This window comes from Zalophus californianus, chromosome 1 (genome assembly GCF_009762305.2).
Source record: "Zalophus californianus isolate mZalCal1 chromosome 1, mZalCal1.pri.v2, whole genome shotgun sequence".
Classification (NCBI taxonomy): Eukaryota; Metazoa; Chordata; class Mammalia; order Carnivora; family Otariidae; genus Zalophus; species Zalophus californianus.
This window is the reverse complement of record NC_045595.1, coordinates 135547756-135565578: the sequence shown is the minus strand read 5'-3', so window position 1 is coordinate 135565578 and position 17823 is coordinate 135547756. Positions and strand designations below refer to the sequence as shown.

At 36.9% G+C, this 17823-nt stretch overlaps 1 protein-coding gene across 7 annotated transcripts in view; it reads right to left on the bottom strand.

The window, feature by feature from the left end:
- The window catches only part of VPS8 (VPS8 subunit of CORVET complex), a 254754-nt gene that overhangs the window by 117859 nt on the left and 119072 nt on the right, over nucleotides 1–17823 (bottom strand). For 4 of the 7 annotated variants that reach the window (XM_027584601.2, XM_027584603.2, XM_027584606.1 and 1 more), the window contains 6 exons: nucleotides 13082–13153; nucleotides 10010–10129; nucleotides 8676–8732; nucleotides 5367–5449; nucleotides 4528–4624; nucleotides 3677–3775 (listed from right to left, as the gene is read on the bottom strand). In XM_027584601.2, the coding sequence (XP_027440402.1) occupies nucleotides 3677–3775; nucleotides 4528–4624; nucleotides 5367–5449; nucleotides 8676–8732; nucleotides 10010–10129; nucleotides 13082–13153 (528 nt within the window). The remainder of the gene's footprint in view (nucleotides 1–3676; nucleotides 3776–4527; nucleotides 4625–5366; nucleotides 5450–8675; nucleotides 8733–10009; nucleotides 10130–13081; nucleotides 13154–17823) is intronic. The other 3 variants (XM_027584604.2, XM_027584605.1, XM_027584610.2) reach the window with 2 other exon arrangements.

Genomic DNA, 17823 nt, shown 5'->3' with positions numbered 1-17823 from the left:
AAAGACTAACATCCAGGATACATGATGAACTCCTATAAATCAGTAAGTACAAGAGACATTCTAATAGAAAAATAGGCAAAATACTTCAACAAGCACATCACAGAAAGGGAATTTAAATGGCCAATAAATAAGATTATCAATCTCATTAGTAATTAAGGGTATGTAAATTTCAAACATAATAAAATATCATACATGCACTAGATTGGCAAAATTTTGAAGTCTACCAAGGATACAGAGCTAATGGAAAATCTCATACAATGCAGGCATCTGGTGAAGTTTAATGTATTTATCTCAATTAACTGGCAATTATATGCCCCTAGAGAAGAGATTATCAAATGTTAGCATGCATCAAAATCACCTGGAGGGCCTACTTAACCATACCGCTGGGTCCACCTCCAGAGTTTCAGATTGACTAGGTCTGAAGCGAAGACTGAAACTGCCTTTTTTTTTTTTTTTAAGATTTTATTTATTTATTTGACAGAGAGAGACACAGCGAGAGAGGGAACACAAGCAAGGGGTGTGGGAGAGGGAGAAGCAGGCTTCCCGCCAAGCAAGGAGCCCGATACGGGGGGCTCGATCCCAGCACCCTGAGATCATGACCTGAGCCGAAGGCAGACGCTTAACCACTGAGCCACCGAGGTGCCCCTGAAACTGCCTTTCTATCAAATTCTCAGCTGATGCTGTAATGCTAGACTGCCCTCAAGAAATGCTGTGCTTAAGATGCATGTGTAAGTATGATCATGGATGGGGATGCCTGGGTGGGTCAGTTGGTTCAGTGTCTGCCTTCAGCTCAGGTCATGATCCCAGAGTCCTGAGATCAAGTTCTGCATCGGGCTCCTTGCTCAGCGGGGGGCCTGCCTCCCACTTCCCCTGCTTGCTCAGTCTCTCTCGGACAAATAAATAAAATCTTAAAAAAAAAACAAAAAAAGAATGCTCATGGATTGATTTCTTTTAATAGCCAAAAATTAGAAATAATAGAAATGTTCACTAAAGTAAAAATGAATAAATTTTAATATAATTGTAAAATGGAATACTATACAAGAATTAAAATGAACCACAGCTACCTGCAACAAAATATACAAACTTCAAAGAGTAGAACTTCATTTATGTAAAGTTCAGAAAAAGGCAAAACAAACGTCGTTTTAGAGATGTAGGCATATGAAGTAGCAGTATATATATAGAAAGGCAGGAAAGTAACAGAAAAACGAGGATCCTGGGCATATTAGGGAAGGCAAGAGAATGTGATCAGGAAAGGATACACAAAAAGAGTCTGGGGTATTGGAAATAACTCGATTTCTTGATCTGGGCCTAGGATGTTTGCTTTTTTAAATGTGTTATTAAACGGCACATTTGTTTTATGCACTTTTGGGGATGTTTTCTATATTTCAAAATATATATATATATATATTTTTAAAGATTTTATTTATTCATTTGAGACAGAGAGATACAAAGAGAGAGCGAGAGCATGCGCAGGGGACAGGCAGAGGGCGAGGGAGAAGCAGGCTCCCCGCCAAGCCAGGAGCCAGACATGGGGCTCGATCCCAGGACCCTGGGATCATGACCTGAGCCGAAGGCAGACGCCCAACCATCTGAGCCACCCAGGCGCCCCTCAAAATGAAAAATATTTTAAAGATTTATTTATTTATTAGGGAGAGAGTGTGTGCACATGTGTATGAGCGGTGTTGGGGGGAGGAGGGAGGGAGAGAATCTCAAGCAGATTCCCTGCTGAGCGCAGAGCCCGGCACAGGGCTCCATCTCTGAACCTGAGACCACGGTTTGAGCCAGAAACAAGAGTCGTATGCTCAATTGACTAAGCCTCCCAGGCGCCCCAAAATAAAAAATATTTTTAAAAATTTAATGAAACATGTTTTGTCCATATTGGAAAAACCATTGAAACTAGAGATTCTTTACCTGGAATCCACAGACCCAAACTAAGAATAGCTTTTAGGCGGTCTGTGGATCCCTGAAATTATAAACAAAATTAGGTAGCTGTGTACATGCACAATATTATGCACCATGGGCCCAAATCTTTCATTAGATTCTCATAAGAGGTCTATAACCCCCAAAGTGTTAAGAACCACTAATCTACACACTGTGTCTGTCAGAAGATTCTGAGTACTTTTGCCCCTCTACACACTGAACGTTGATTTTATTCACATTACTGAAGCCACAGAAGTTCTTCAACAAAAAGTCTATATATTTGTAATTGTGGCCTTAAGAGATACTAAAAAGTTCAAGGTGAAAAAATGTGCAGATGTGGGGAAAACAATCAGCAGAAATAATTGTTATGCAGCAAAAACACTTCTTGTTTCTCCAGTAGGGGTTTTCTGCTGAGTCATTTGTTTACTCATTGATTAATTCATCATGTTTCACATTATGCAGAGACATAGCTTCATTTTCGGATGTCTGGAGTCCATGTGCTCAAACCACTGCATAATGCAGATGAAGTGAAATGAATACGAAGCCATAATGCGACTATGGAGACAAAGGGACTGATGAAAGGAAAAAGAATACAAAATGATTAAAGGAAAAAAGATACAAATGAAAATCGAGAAAGGTTTTCTTGGGTTCTTTCCACCAAGATATATTCATCTTGTTAGCAGGAACAGGGTAACGTTAAATAACATGTATGTTCTCAATCCTACAGACGAAAAAGCGTAGCAATTACTTCAGACCACCTATCTGGTGACAGACTGCCCTACCCTTCACAGCGCATGTTTCACACAAGATGCTGTGCACATTTCTCATCTCTCTAAACTTTAAAACCGTCAGGAACTAGAACAAAGAATTCACGTAACAAGCAATGTTTCCTCAAAGTTTCAGAACTCATCCTTTTTTATCATTTTCCATATGTATAACATTTTTTTTAAAGATACTGAATAATCACTTATCTTTCACCACATCTCTAAACCCATCACCAGAAGTTCCCCCATCAGCTGATCCTTGCTACAAGGAGAAAAACTTTGTAGATCTGTTATCTCCAAAACTAGTATTACCTCAGCATCTTTCCTTACACTTTTTTTTTTCAATTATTAGTGATCCATAAAACAGAATAGATTCAAAAAACTGCTAACTCTGTTGCAATGTACATGATGAATCTAAGGAAACTAATGTGAGGACTGATTTTGGGGCCCCTCTTTAGAATGCGCTGTGATCACATGTTCATCACACATGTATCAGTCTCTCCATTTAGGCATCTATAAGCTTGTTTTTTAAAAAAAGTTCTTGCTCCAAAGTCAACTCCTGTATTCTTGTAACACAGCATGCATAAACAAAATCAGAATCATCGCTCTGTTACACAGGAGAGAGAACAATGCATTAGAGTACTGTTTGTAAAATTCCATTGGGTGATTGGGGTGAATGGCTCCCTATCACATTTTAGGGGGGAAGACCAATACTACTCTCAGAGTCATTCTAAGGTTCTAAACACCCACTAATAACCCAGTTTGTCATCCGGCTGACTGAACTTGGGTTCTTTTCAGAAGTCACGATATAATAAATTGTATAGGACATGGACTTTATGAATACATATATAAGGCGAAATAATCTGAAAAAGATGTTAATCCTCAAGTAGATCAACTTAATATGACACCTGCCATTACTTAGTTAGCATACACTTAATTTGGGAGCTATCCATACAAATGGGGAAATTTAACAAGTTTTATTGAATCAGCACCTCTATATGATCCATTGCTTTCTGCCATACAGACTGCTTCTCCTCTGCACTGTGTCCAGGAATGGATAAGATATTGTGAATGTAGTTAAAGACTTCTTCCTGAAGAACACGAGACAATACAACTTATTCATTCATTCACTCAAGCAATAGTCACTATCCACTATCTGTACCAGTCTTGGTAATTATCTATTATTTGGAGATGGTAAACCATTTGTAGATAGTTAAACTGCTAGAAAACTAACACTAAAGAGAATGAGTTTAATGTTTAGGGTACACTCTTGGAAGTTCCAAATCCATTCCAATTAATTTTGGTCTCAATTTCACTAACCAAATGAGGGAATATCATACACTTTTATCTTTGGTGGACCCTATCCCCATTCCTAACTTCATCTCACATCACTCTGCCCTTCTCTACCATCCTTGTCCCTATCCTGGAAAACTTTTTTGCTGGCTCTTTGCTTGACTGGCTTCACCTCAAATTCCAAAACTCAGTCTCTATGTCACCTTCCCTGGCTGCTCTGCAGAAGTCAGTTTCCCCAATATCTCCTCAAGTTGCATCCATTTTCTCTTCACTCATCACACCTGTGATAATTAAGTATTTGGTTTCCTTACTGTCAGTCTCCATCACTAAACTAGAAGTTCTAAAGTTGTAGCAAATATATCTGTTTTAATGATCAGTATGCACTTGGCTAATAGGAGGCACTCGATAAAAACCTGGTGTATAAATGAAGAAAACCTTGAATCAGCAAACACATGTCCCAACATTTCTACTGAATAGTTATACCTACTTAATAGTTATTTCTACTCAATAAGGGGAAGGGAGGACTGAGTAAGAAAAAAGGGTAAAGCACCTCACAGCTCACCTCCCTTAGTGGGTCACGTAAGTAGCAATCAATTATTTTGTCATATTGGTGTTCTCGTTCATACATAAACTCGCAAATTTGATAGCTAGAACATAAAAGGAAAAACTTAAGAGTACTGACAGGCAGGCAGTTATTAGCTTATTGTTTCAAGAAGTTTGCTTACAGAGGTTAGTATTAGGAAAAATGAATATAGTAGGTGTGATTTCTACTGTGAAATGAAGTTATAGTATCTAAGGGAGAGGAGTATCTGCAATTCCTCTAAATACAGGTTTAAAATGCTGAACATGAGTATTATGTTTATAAGAAATTTAAAAGCTGGGTACAAAATAAATGTTAAAGCAACAATGTGTTACATAGAAACAGTTAATATATGAGTTATCAATTAACTATGTGATGTTTCTCTGTTCAGAATTAAATATGTCAAATGAAATATTCAACAAATGAGAAAAGTAATAGTGTTAACATATTGTTATCTTATTTGGTATGTTAAATTCTGCACTGTTTAGAATATATATGAATAAGTGACTCAAAAATCTATAAAATAGTGGAACTTTTAAGTAAATAAAACTAAATTATAAATCATAAGACTGTTATTTCATTTTCATACTAAAACAAATGTACAAGCACTTCAAATTTACTCAGTGTTAATTTCTGCAAATGTTACTTAATTTCTAGACTTGAAAGACAAAAACTTTTGCATTTAGGTTTTTTGTTGTAATTTGCATATAGCTTTCTTAATTAAAAATTGGCAATGCATCAACTGGCTTCCAGTTAGAGAAGTGTAACTTAGTATATGGGAACTAATGCATAACTTAAAAACCACTTACAATTCTGCTTTTTCTGCCATTCGGATGAGCCGACTCTCTTCAAACTGAACTATGCCTCCAGCCTGAAGCAATTCTAAAAGGACCTGAATATTTAAAACAAACAAGTAAAAACACTCTGGAATCCACTTTTATTTACTAGCTCTGTTAAGAGTCCATTCAGCCACACAAACCGTAACTTTTTTTTTTTTTTGGTCTTATTAGTTGATGTTTTGGCTTGGCTTTCCCCTGTATGAGGTACCAGAAGACTACTATTATAATGAGGATGATACTGTAATTAAGTCTTATAAAAAGATAAATGGCTCTATTTTTCAAACATGGAAGGAATGCCACAGTGTTTGTAAATAAAGCCTTATTAGAATATCTAATTAACCCTCCACTAAGCCAAAAAGGCACCTTATCTGGTGCCTTTTATGTCTCACGGTTCTTTAAAATCTATTGTCCACAGGTAGTATCCATGTTTACACGTTAATTTCTCTACTTAAACATTGGGGTTTCTTACAGCAGCATTATCCACAAGAGCCAAAAGGTGGAAACAACCCAAATGTCCACCAATGGAGGAATGGATATACAAAATATAGTATATGCATATAATGGAATATTATTCAGCCTTAGAAGGGAATGAAACTGACACATGCTATAACATGGATGAACCTTAAAAACATGCTAAGTAAAATAAGCCAGTCACAAAAGGACAAATACCATTTGATTCCATTTATATGAAGAACCCAAAGTAGTCAAATTCACAGAGACAGAAAGTAGAATGGTAGCTGTCAGGGGCTGAGGAAGGTGGCAATGGGTACAGAGTTTCAATTCAGGAAGATAAAGGTCTGAAGATGGACGGTGATGATGGTTGCCCAACAATGAGATACACTTAAAGCCACTGAAATAGACACTTAAAATGGTTAAAATAAATTTTATGGTATATATATTTTACCATAAAAACAAACAAAAACACTGGGGTTCATATAATTAATTTTTACCACACCAAGCAGAAGACTACAAAAGTGATTAGGATGTTGAGACTGAATCATCAATATTTTTAAATAAACCTCAAAAGATAACAGAATCATTGCATAGTCACTAGAACAATATGAGGAAGCTTTCTCTTATATTTAAGTTCAAGATCCAAAGTTAACATGTCCCTTCCAGAACTTCAGGAAACCATTTAACAAAGTATTTTTCTAACACAGGAAACTGATTACTTTCAAGTTAAAGAAAGACAAAAAGGGGGAGAAGAAATGAAACCTATCCATACTTTACTTTTCAGAACCCTAATTCAGTCCATTTTGAGCACTATAATGTACTGTTATATAGAACTATGGAGTGAACCCATCTCTTGGGAGCCTCAGTTTGGAATAACATAATAGAAATGTCATTGCTGAAGCCAGTCTTACCAACTGAACAGAGCTGTTATATTTTCAGGAATTGTGTAAGCCAGATGTTGAGCACAGCAATTGTTAAATAATAACTAAAATTTTAAAAAGTAATTAATATGCAAAACTCACCACTTCCTAATTATTTTACTACATTTTACTATGTATGCTCTTGAGGTTAGTTACTGCATCTTTGGGTGGAAATATTATATAAGGGTGTGGCATCTCTTCCCAGTTCTATGTTTAGTAACATCATGTTGGTAGGCTGAAATCAGCCATGAGGGGAGTACTTACACTATGGAAATTAGCAAATGCTGTAAAAATCAAGTGTTGCTGTATTTTTAAAGGGGTGTAAAACAAACAAAAAGAAGAGTATGTGACACAGAGCCCATGTGCCCCACAAAGCCTACAATGTTTTTACTCTTTGGCCCTTTACAAAAAAAAAAAAATTACAATCCCTGGGTAAGAGAGTGATGGAAATAGGCAATCAAATTTAAAAGCGTGCATGTCGTAGTCATTATACTGTGAATAGCACAAAAAACTAAGGAATTATTTTTCTAGTATTCAAGAACTGATTGAGCACAGAAGTCACTGATGAATGTGTGAAGTTCTGTCATGCTTTCACTGTTGTGCCTTCATCTTATTCATTTAAATACTGAAAATATCAACCAACATTCATATCAGAACTACACCGGGGGGACCAGCTGTAAAATTTTAGCAGCATACCACCAGAAAACACTCAAAAATAGTGCAGACACAAATTTTTATATATAATACACGATACATAAGTGCTGGATTAGAAGGGATGGAAGTGGGTTCTAATTTTAGTTATGCACTTGAGCAATTTACTGTATCAGTTTTCTGTATTTCTCAAACGAGTTGAGGAAAAAAACCTAGTCTCAAAGGGGACTTCCAAAAACAGAGCATTACTATACGAGGATTACTTTTCAAAGTTTGACTTTTATGTTTAGATTTGATTTTTATTTCTGTTTAATTTAGTTATTTATATTAAAAGTGTTTATCATTTTATATAAACACCATGCATACCATGATTCACTTTTCCTGCCACGAGAGAAATAGGGGCAAAGTGAGGGGTCCACATTATCTGTATTCAATATAATTTGAGATAACCAAAATTTAACAGCTGTTCTCGCCCCTAAGCAGGTCTGCAGCAGTCACTGGGCCACAGCTGTGCAGAGAAAAGGGTCACTGTTGCTATCCTACGTTCTTTATCTGAGTCTCAACCTTCCAGCTGTTGAGCGCTATTACCATAAAAAAACACCAGTGTAGCTCTCCAAGTACTTATATTTTGTAGCTTGCTTATCTGACAAACTCTGGCCATCAGTGTTAAACAGGCTCTCTTAGTGCTCACAGTTATAGTGGGTAAGCTTTGAAAGAATCCTACTCCTGGAAGAGATGCTCAAGAAAGTGGCCTAAGTAGAAAGAAGTGGTAATCAAACAGTTACAGTCTCATAGCAATTAGCGGGACAGATGGATTCTAGTCCCCAGCAATGTTTACCCTAATGCAGGGGGGCTACAGAACACTCCTTAAAGTTGAAGGGGATCCTGCAGGCTTTCTGGTTCAGAGCCATAGCAGCTAGGAGTGGGTATCAGATAAATGGCCTGGGGAGAAAGCAGGACACAACAGCGGTCAACTGCTGCTACTTCATGGAGAAGGATGAGTAACTCTCTTTGGTGTCATGCTGGATGCAAGACAGGTCCAGTCTGCCTAGGAATTTAGTCTGATATAAATTCTTTACAAATGTACCTCTAACAACCATCCACACTATTGCCTGGTTGCCACTATCTTAGTATTAGAGTTTACTGCAAGTACCTTTCCCCTTACGTTTCATGAGGTCTAGCACAGAAGGGTTCTTTCTAGCTTACTCTGTCCTCTTTCCCATCCTTTAGCAAGCAGAGTTCCAGTAGTTCATACCTGCTGTCTTTCAGAGTGTCGGGAGTCATCATCAGGACTACAGAGGAATTCAAGGACCTGGTCAAAGAAAAGATATTTTCTTTATTGGATATTAACATGGATGCCGTAACACTGTAGTCATGAAAACAACAATACCTACCCTTTCAATTATCAATTCATTCACACTTGGCCATAACAGACACCACAGATATATGGTATCTTCCTCACTGACTGGCCTATTACATGGCACAGCTAGCTCAAGTATGTTAACAACTTAATATGTATCTGTCTTATCGTTACTGTTCCGAAACATGGCAGGAAGACAGCGCCGTCCACACACCTTAACCTTAAGATCCCTGATACCAAGGACCGAGCAAAGCATGGACTTTATAGGGTCAGGCCACTTGAATTTGAGTCTTAACCTCAATTAACACTTAATAACAACACTTACCGCTAATAATAACATTTATTAGGTATGGACTTGGATGAGTGACATAACCTCTCCAGGCTTTAGTTTCCTCATCTGCATAATCGAGCGTAACAACTATACCAATCTCAGGACTACCATTACAATGGCGATGAGTTAACACATACATGTAAAACCCTGGAACAGGGGTGCTTGGGTGGCTCAGTCGGTTAGGCATCTGCTTTTGGCTCAGGTCATGATCCCGGGATCAAGCCCCGTGTCAGGCACCCTGCTCAGCCAGGAGCCTGCCTCTACCTCTACCTCTGCCACTTCCTCTGCTTGTGCTCTCTCTCTCTCAAATGAATAAATAAAATCTTTAGGACAAACAAAAAAACCCTGGAACAGAACCTGGTATTATGAAGTGCTCAATAAATGCTAGTCATTATTGGTAACTTTCTCCAGATAAAAAGGGTTTTCTTTGCCACCTGTGGATATATAGAAGATATTTAACTGGGATTAGGAGATACCTTCAGAGTCAAAGTCATTTATAAGGAAATTCAGTCTTTCTAATAGTGATCTCTATTCCAGATGATCAACATCATAGACATGCTACCAATGAGATCCGTGAACTCTTAAATTCAAAAATTCTTGAGCAAAGAATTCTAGGCAATTTAGAGCAACAGAATAACAGAGAACAAAATTTCTATAAGCCAATCTCTACAAGCCATACTCCCAAGAGAGCAAGTTACTAGGCAAAATCATACTATCCAGACACAAAGTTAAAAAAAAAAAAAATCAACTAATTTAATCCAAATTAAAACCAGAAGAGGCTCCTACCTGATAAGATATTTACCCACCAGGCTATTATATTAAAAAATGTATAGTCCAGTCAATTTTTCTATGAACAGTAAACATAATAAAAACAATTCTCATCATTAAAGACACTCACCTGATCAAAAAGGGTTCTGTTTACAAACAAGGTATTGTCTGGCTTTGCAAGCTGCCGGGCAAGGAATGTAAAGAGACACCCTACTTGTGAGGGAGTAAAATCGGAATTCTCCACCATAACCTGGTGAGCAGAAGAGACCATTTATTCAATATACCATCTGGTTTGACACAAAATTATATCATTAGAAAGGTGGTGGGAAGCCTCATTATTGAAGACTCATGAGAAGATTCTTTTATAGGCTGTGCAACAATTGAGTTCAATGCCATTTTAGAGAAGGAGCACAAACTACTTTCATATTCTGAAAGGAAAACATTTTAGTGATTTTTGGCATATTTCTAGGCACAATTTGTATGAGAACTGAATTGCCAGAGGTGGCTTTCAAAGAAATATTAAACATGTTTCCCTCTGGAATTCTTAAAAGAGAATCCTTCTAAAGTTAAATTTAAATTAAATTTAAGTAACCCTACCAAAAAGCTGCCTACCGACACAGGAAGAAGGGAGTCATTCTGGGGTTTAAAAGTAAGGTAACCTGAAGGCACAGGAAAAGATGTTCAACATCACTAATCATTGGGGAAATGCAAGTCAAGACCACAATGAGGTACCCCACCTCCCACCCGTCAGAATGGCTAGTATCAGAAAGACAAGAAATAGCAAGTGTTAAGCAAGGATGTGAATAAAAGGAAAGACTCATGCACTATGGGTGGGAATGTAATCGGTGCAGCCACTGTGGAAAACTGTACGGTGGTTCCTCAAAAAATTAAAAATAGAGATGGAATTCCTGGATCACACTAAGAATTTATCTGAAGAAAACAAAAACCCTAATTCAAAAAGATATATGCACCCCTATGTTTACTGCAGCATTACTTACAATGGCCAAGATATGGAAGCAGCTTAAATTCCATCAACAGATGAACGGATAAAGAAGAGAAATAGGAAATACCAGCATGCAGGCATTGTGCTGGACATATTCTGGTCATGTTAAAACTACGACACACACACAAAAATCCTCACAGTCTCTGCTTACAGGAAACTGCAGGCAGGAAAAGAAACATGTAAACAATTACCATACAGTGTGCCATGTGTAGCATAAAGTGTTGTATGAACATGGAGAAGGGGCAACTAATCAAACTGAAAGTGTGGAAAGGATTCTAAAAGAGTTTCTCGTGGATGATATTTGAGTTATGTCTTGGAAAATGGTTAGGAATTTGCCAGGCAGAGAAAGGGAAAGAAAGGCATGACAGGATGAAAGAAAACACACACAAAGAACATAAGACATAAAGATGACACAATTTGGTGAATTGCAATAATTTAATATGGTTGAGAAGTTCATAATACAGAGTGTGTGTGTGCCACGGGGGGTGTGTTAGGGGGAGGAGAGGAGAGCAGTTATAGAGAAGTAATCAGGGACCAGAAAATACAGAAGGATCTTGGATGTCATGTTCAACAACTTTACATGAGTATGGCAGAAACTAGTACTTGTGCTCCAACATCTGCTCTTCCCTCCTAAGTTAGAAACAGAACTCCTCATTTTAGGCTAAACACATGGTCACCCATAATAAAGAGTACATTTCTCAGTCTCTCTTAGCAGCTGAGAAGCAATATATCTAAGTTCTCATCAACATGTTATAAGCTGAATTGTAGTACACAACTTCTAAAAAGTCTTCTTAAAGAGAGGGAACTCTCTTCTTCATCTCTTTCTGCATTCAGACTGGCTAGAGGGTCGAGGCGATGGCTGGAGCCCAAGAAGGTATTTTGGACCAAAAGACAGGAACCACAGACTAAGAATAACAACAGTTAAAGCAGAAGGCATCTGCATCCCTGATAAGTTTGTGAAGCCACTCTACTAGAACAGGTTGCTGACCTCCAGACTTTTATGAGAAAAATAAATTCCCTTCACAATTAGACTATTGTTGTTTTGAATCTCTCTCACAGCAGAACTTAATTCCAACTGATCCAATAATAGGGAGCCACAGAAGAATAAAAGAAAGATCACAAATTAGAGGAGGACAAGATTAGGTATAGAGAGACCATTTAGGAAATCCAAGTAAAACTTCTCCACACCACCTACCTGGATCAAACTGGCATTATTTGGGGGCTTAGCGATCCTATTCTCATACTCATCACTGCCTATCTTACGTCAATAAACAGCTCAAATAAGATAAGGTATATAAATGTGCTTTAAAAATTATAGAGAACTATTACAAATGTAATGCCTTAATGTCATACATAATTAGAGAACATTTTAATTTTGGTCTCTTGTCCAAAATAATCTAAAACTCGCTGAGAGGAAGAAATCTCCATTTTACAGCCAAATGGACAAGATTCTAAGGTTTCAACTACAGGAAGAAACTGGCCTGATCCAAGCTGTGCAGATGGAAAGGAAAAGAATCTGTCTCTGCATCCATTCATTAGCAGCAGAGTGGATCTCAAAATAGCTTTGGACTGAATCTAGTTGGATTTAAACTGAGATGATCCTCTCTGCGTGCCTCTGATCATTCTGAAGTTGCTCCTGTCATCTCATGACAGCACCACCTTAACAACACAGCAATGCTGGTATGAGACAGAAGATTCTTCACGTTAATTATCTTCTCAAAGCATTCTGAAGGTAGTCACCATTATTTCACATAATCATACCAATACAGCAACTACCACAATATGCATTTCACACCAGTACCCTGTATCCTATATCTATCTAGTCTATAGCGGAGATAAATTAAAATTTTTTTTTTAAAGAATGATTAGTATTTCGTTCAGGTTTGGAAGACAAAGATATCACAATAAAATTTTTTAAATGATTTCAACACACTGCTTCATTAAATAAGATCATTTTAGAACTTGCTATAAAACAATTCAACTTCCTTAAAATAAACATCAATACAGGGGCAGCTGGGTGGCTCAGTTGGTTAAGCATATGATCCTGGCTCAGGTCATGAGCCCGAGCCCCGCGTCAGGCTCCACACTGGGCGTGGAGCCTGCTTAAGATTCCCTCTAACCCTCTCCCTGTGTCCCCTGCCCCCTAAAAACAAAACAAACAAACATCAATACAAAGACATCTATCCTCTGAATACTTACTTTCAACAAAATATCCACAATTCGTTGTTGATATTCTACGGCTTGCTTGTCATTTTTAAAATCTTCAAAAGTCTAACAGGAAGAAATTTTATACAAGTAATTATTATTTGCACATTTTAGAAGGAAACAAGATATTAAATTCTTATTAACAGTCAGGTAAAATCCCAAATAAGGTAAACATTCCTCATCAGGTTTTTCCTTATATTCCTTTAAATAATAAGTTGCTTTTAGCAAGTTAGGTAGAAAGCTATAGCATTTACTATTGCTGGTATCCTGGGACTTTAAAAATGATTAACAAGTATAAAAATATAGCAACTACCATACAACCAAAAGTGATTTGAGAAAGTTCATAGGCAATGATAAAGAAAAAACATGCCATGACAAAAGGCAATTTGTGAATAAGGGTTTGAGAAGATGAGCTACATGTTAGATGCTCTGCCACCATTCCAACCATGCTATTTGGAAATAATAACTGAAGTACAGTTTATTAACTTTCCTGAAAAATAACTTTCATCATTTCCATGACAACTAAAAAAAATGATGTTCAATGATAGACATTTTCTAAAAATTATGGTAAAACTGTCACAATGTTAAAATCCTCAAGCCTACACACATACAAGGACTAGGTATCTTATTTTCAAAATACTGCCAAGTATAGCACTTTTATGTCCTGGGCAAGTAGAGTCAAATATATTTTGAACAAAACACGCACCAAAGTAAATGACAGCATCAGATTCTGAAAATACCTAATACCTATAAAATGCACATATGAGAATAAGAATTGTGTTCACTACCAAAAAACTGAAATGAAATTAAATAATAAAAATGATGAAAGACTTGAAGATCTTTCCCATGGTTTTCACTTAGCACATGTGGGTCTTAGAAATGTTTGAATCCATACAGCAATAATTTACTGCTTATTTTCCTAAAAAAATAAACTATATATTGTCCCATTAAAAATTAAATTAGTAGATTTAAAAAAAAGGAATTTCACAGCCATGAACTTTCAAAACTACATCACAGTTACATTCAACCAAACTACTGCTATTCTTTAAATGGGCCCTGAACTTCCCTAACTTCTCCCAAGTACCTCTGCTCATGATGTTCTCCAGTTAGCATGCCCTTCCTTCTACTTTCCTGACACACACTAAGTGCCTTAAACAAATGGATGCTCGATTGTCTACGTAATGACAGAGAAAAACAAAATCTTTTTTTTTTTAAACTCTTTCTTCAACTAGACTACTTTGCTGCCAGTTAGTTGAAAAATGCTGAGATGAATTACCAAGGAGACTGTAAGAACTCTCAATCTGGAAACTCAAATAGAAGATATTTTAATGTTTAAGTGGGTGAAATATTACCCCGCCTAGTTCTAAGATGAACTAGAAAGTCTCTCAGTTCTCTCTGCAGGTTTACAAAAACAACAAACATGAACACACTAACACAAACACATACTTTTATCCCACCTCATCTTGCCAAAGTAAGATGTCACAGGGCAGATACAAATAGAAGGTATTATCTGCTAATACAAGTGCTATTCAACTAAAACACAAATCATGGAGAATTAACATATGTATAAAAAGGAACAGCAGTGACAGCTAGTAAAAAAATTTCTTATCCATTCTTTTTGGCAGCATGTATTCACTGCCTTGAAACAGATATTGAAAGTTTACTTCTATAAACATAATTAAGTGGTGATATACCACAGTATGAATATTATGATATAAATAATGACATATTTTGGTTGAAGTTAACAGCTGCCACTAACATGGCACATCACTGTTAAAACATCATTCCACAAAGAGGCTTCTACTTACGCAATGCTTGGTAACAGGAATAACACAAAGAGGTCCTAATGGAGAACGACAGTTTGTGAAGCACAAAGGCATACAAGCCACCCATGGAAGAAAAGACATGAACAAAAGTAAAGTAAGAAGAAATAGAAAAGAAGAGAGTAGCACGAGACATTCAAAATGCTGAATAGGAAAAATCTGCAGCCAAGAACGCTCTATCCAGTAAGGCTACCATTTGGAATAGAAGGGGAGATAAAGAGTTTCCCAGACAAAAACGAAAAGAGTCTGTGATGACTAAACCAGCCCTGCAAGAAATATTAAAGGGGACTCTTTGAGGGGAAAGGAGAAAATAAAAGTGACCGTATAAATGCAGAAAACACAAAGCAGTAAAAATGAATATTTCTGTAAAACTCGGTCAAGGAACTCACACACACAAAAGGATATAAAATATAATAACATATACGCAAAATGTGCAGAGAGGAGAAACGAATGGGTGCAAATTTGAACAACCATCAACTTAATATAGACTTCTATTTGCAGAAGAGGTTATATACAAACCTAATGGTAACCAATATCAAAACCCACTAATAAACATCAAAGAATAAAGAGAAAGAAATCCAAATATACGGTAAAGAAAACCAGCAAAACATGAAAGAGAGAAAGACAAGAAAGGATCGGGGCGCCTGGGTGGCTCAGTTGGTTAAGTGACTGCCTTCGGCTCAGGTCATGATTTCAGGGTCCTGGGATCGAGCCCCGTATTGGGCTCCCTGCTCAGCCGGAAGCCTGATTCTCCCTTTCCCACTCCCCCTGCTTGTGTTCCCTCTTTTGCTGTCTCTCTCTCTCTCTGTCAAATAAATAAATAAAACCTTAAAAAAAAAAAAAAAGACAAGAAAGGATCACAGAAAATCTTCCAAAACAACAAGTAATAAAATGGCAATAAATACATATCTATCAATAATAACTCTGAATGTTAAATGGACTAAACATTCCAATAAAAAGACACAGGGTGTCAGAATGGATAAGAAAACAAGACCCATCTACGTGGGACTAATTTTAGACCTAAAGACACTTTTAGATTGAAAATGAGGAGATGGAGAAATATTTATCATGCAAATGGCTGTCAAAAGAAAGCTGGAATAGCAATACTTATATTGGACAAACTAGGCTTTAAAACAGACTATAATGAGAGACAAAGAAGGGCATTATATAATAATAAAGGGAACAATCCAACAAGATATACCAATCATAAATGTTTATGCACTGAAAATGGTAGCACCCAAATATATAAAACAATTAGCAACAAACATAAAGGAACTAATTGATAATAATACAATAATAGTAGGGGACTTTACCACCCCACTTACATCAATGGACGGATCATCTAAACGGAAAATCAACAAGGAAACAGTGGTTTTGAATGACACATTGGACCAGATGGACTAAAACAGCAGAATACACACTCTTTTCAAGTGCACACGGAACATTCTCTAGAATGAATCACATATTAGGTAACAAAACAGGCCTCAACAAATACAAAGACTGAAATCATACCATGCCCCCTTTCTGACCCCAACATTATGAAACTAGAAGTCAACCATAAGAAAAAAATCTCAAAAGACCACGTTAAACAACATGCTACTCAACAATGAATGGGTGAACCAGGAAATCAAAGAAGAAATTTAAAAAATACATGGACACAGGGGCGCCGGGGTGGCTCAGTTGTTAAGCGTCTGCCTTCGGCTCAGGTCATGATCCCAGGGTTCTTGGATCAAGTCCCACATCGGGCTCCCTGCTCCGTGGGAAGCCTGCTTCTCCCTCTCCCACTCCCCCTGCTTGTGTTCCCTCTCTCGCTGTGTCTCTCTCTGTCAAATAAATAAATAAAAAATCTTAAAAAAAAAAAAAACACCTGGACACAAATGAAAATGAAAACACAACAGTATAACCTTTGGGATGCAGCAAAAGTGGTCCTAAGAGGGAAGTACATGGTAGTACATAGTAGGCCCACCTCAAAAAGCAAGAAGAATCTCAAACAATGGAACCTTACACCTAAAGGAGCTAGGAAAAGGACAACAAACAAATCCCAGAACAGTAAAAGGAAGGAAATAATAAAGACTGGGGCAGAAATAAATGATATAGAAACTAAAAAAAAAACCAATAGAACAGATCAATGAAACCAGGAGTGTTTCTTTGAAAAAATTAATAAAATTGATAAACCCCTAGCCAGACTTATCAAAAAGAGAAAGGACCCAAATAAGTAAAATCACAAATGAGAGCAGAGAAATAACAACCAACACCACAGAAATACAAACAATTATAAGAGAATGTTACGAAAACTATATGCCAACAAACGGACAACCTAGAAGAAATGGATAAATTCCTAGAAACTTATAAACTACCAAAACTGAAATAGGAAGAAAGAGAAAACTTGAATAGACCAATAACGAGCAAAGAAACTTAATCAATAATAAAAAAAACTCCCAACCAACAAAAATTCAGGACCAGATGGCTTCATAGGTGAATTCTAAAGAAGAGTTAATATCTATTTAAACATTTAAAGGAGAGTTAATACCTAGTCTTCTCAAACTATTCCAAAAAATAGAAAAGGAAGAAAAACTTCCAAATTCATTCTATGAGGCCAGCATTACCCTGATACCAAAACCAGATAAAGACATCACAAAAAAAAGAGAACTACAGGCCAATATTCCTGAGGAACACAGATGCAAAATTTCTCAGTGAAATACTAGCAAACCAAATCCAACAATGCATTAAAAAAAATTATTCACTGTGATCAAATGGATTTACTCCTGGGTTGCTGGTTCAAAATTCCCAAATCAATCAATGTGATACATCACATTAACAAAACAAAGGATAAGGACCATACGATCCTTTTAATAGATGCAGAAAAAGCGTTTGACAAAGTACAACATCCATTCATGATAAAAACCCCCAACA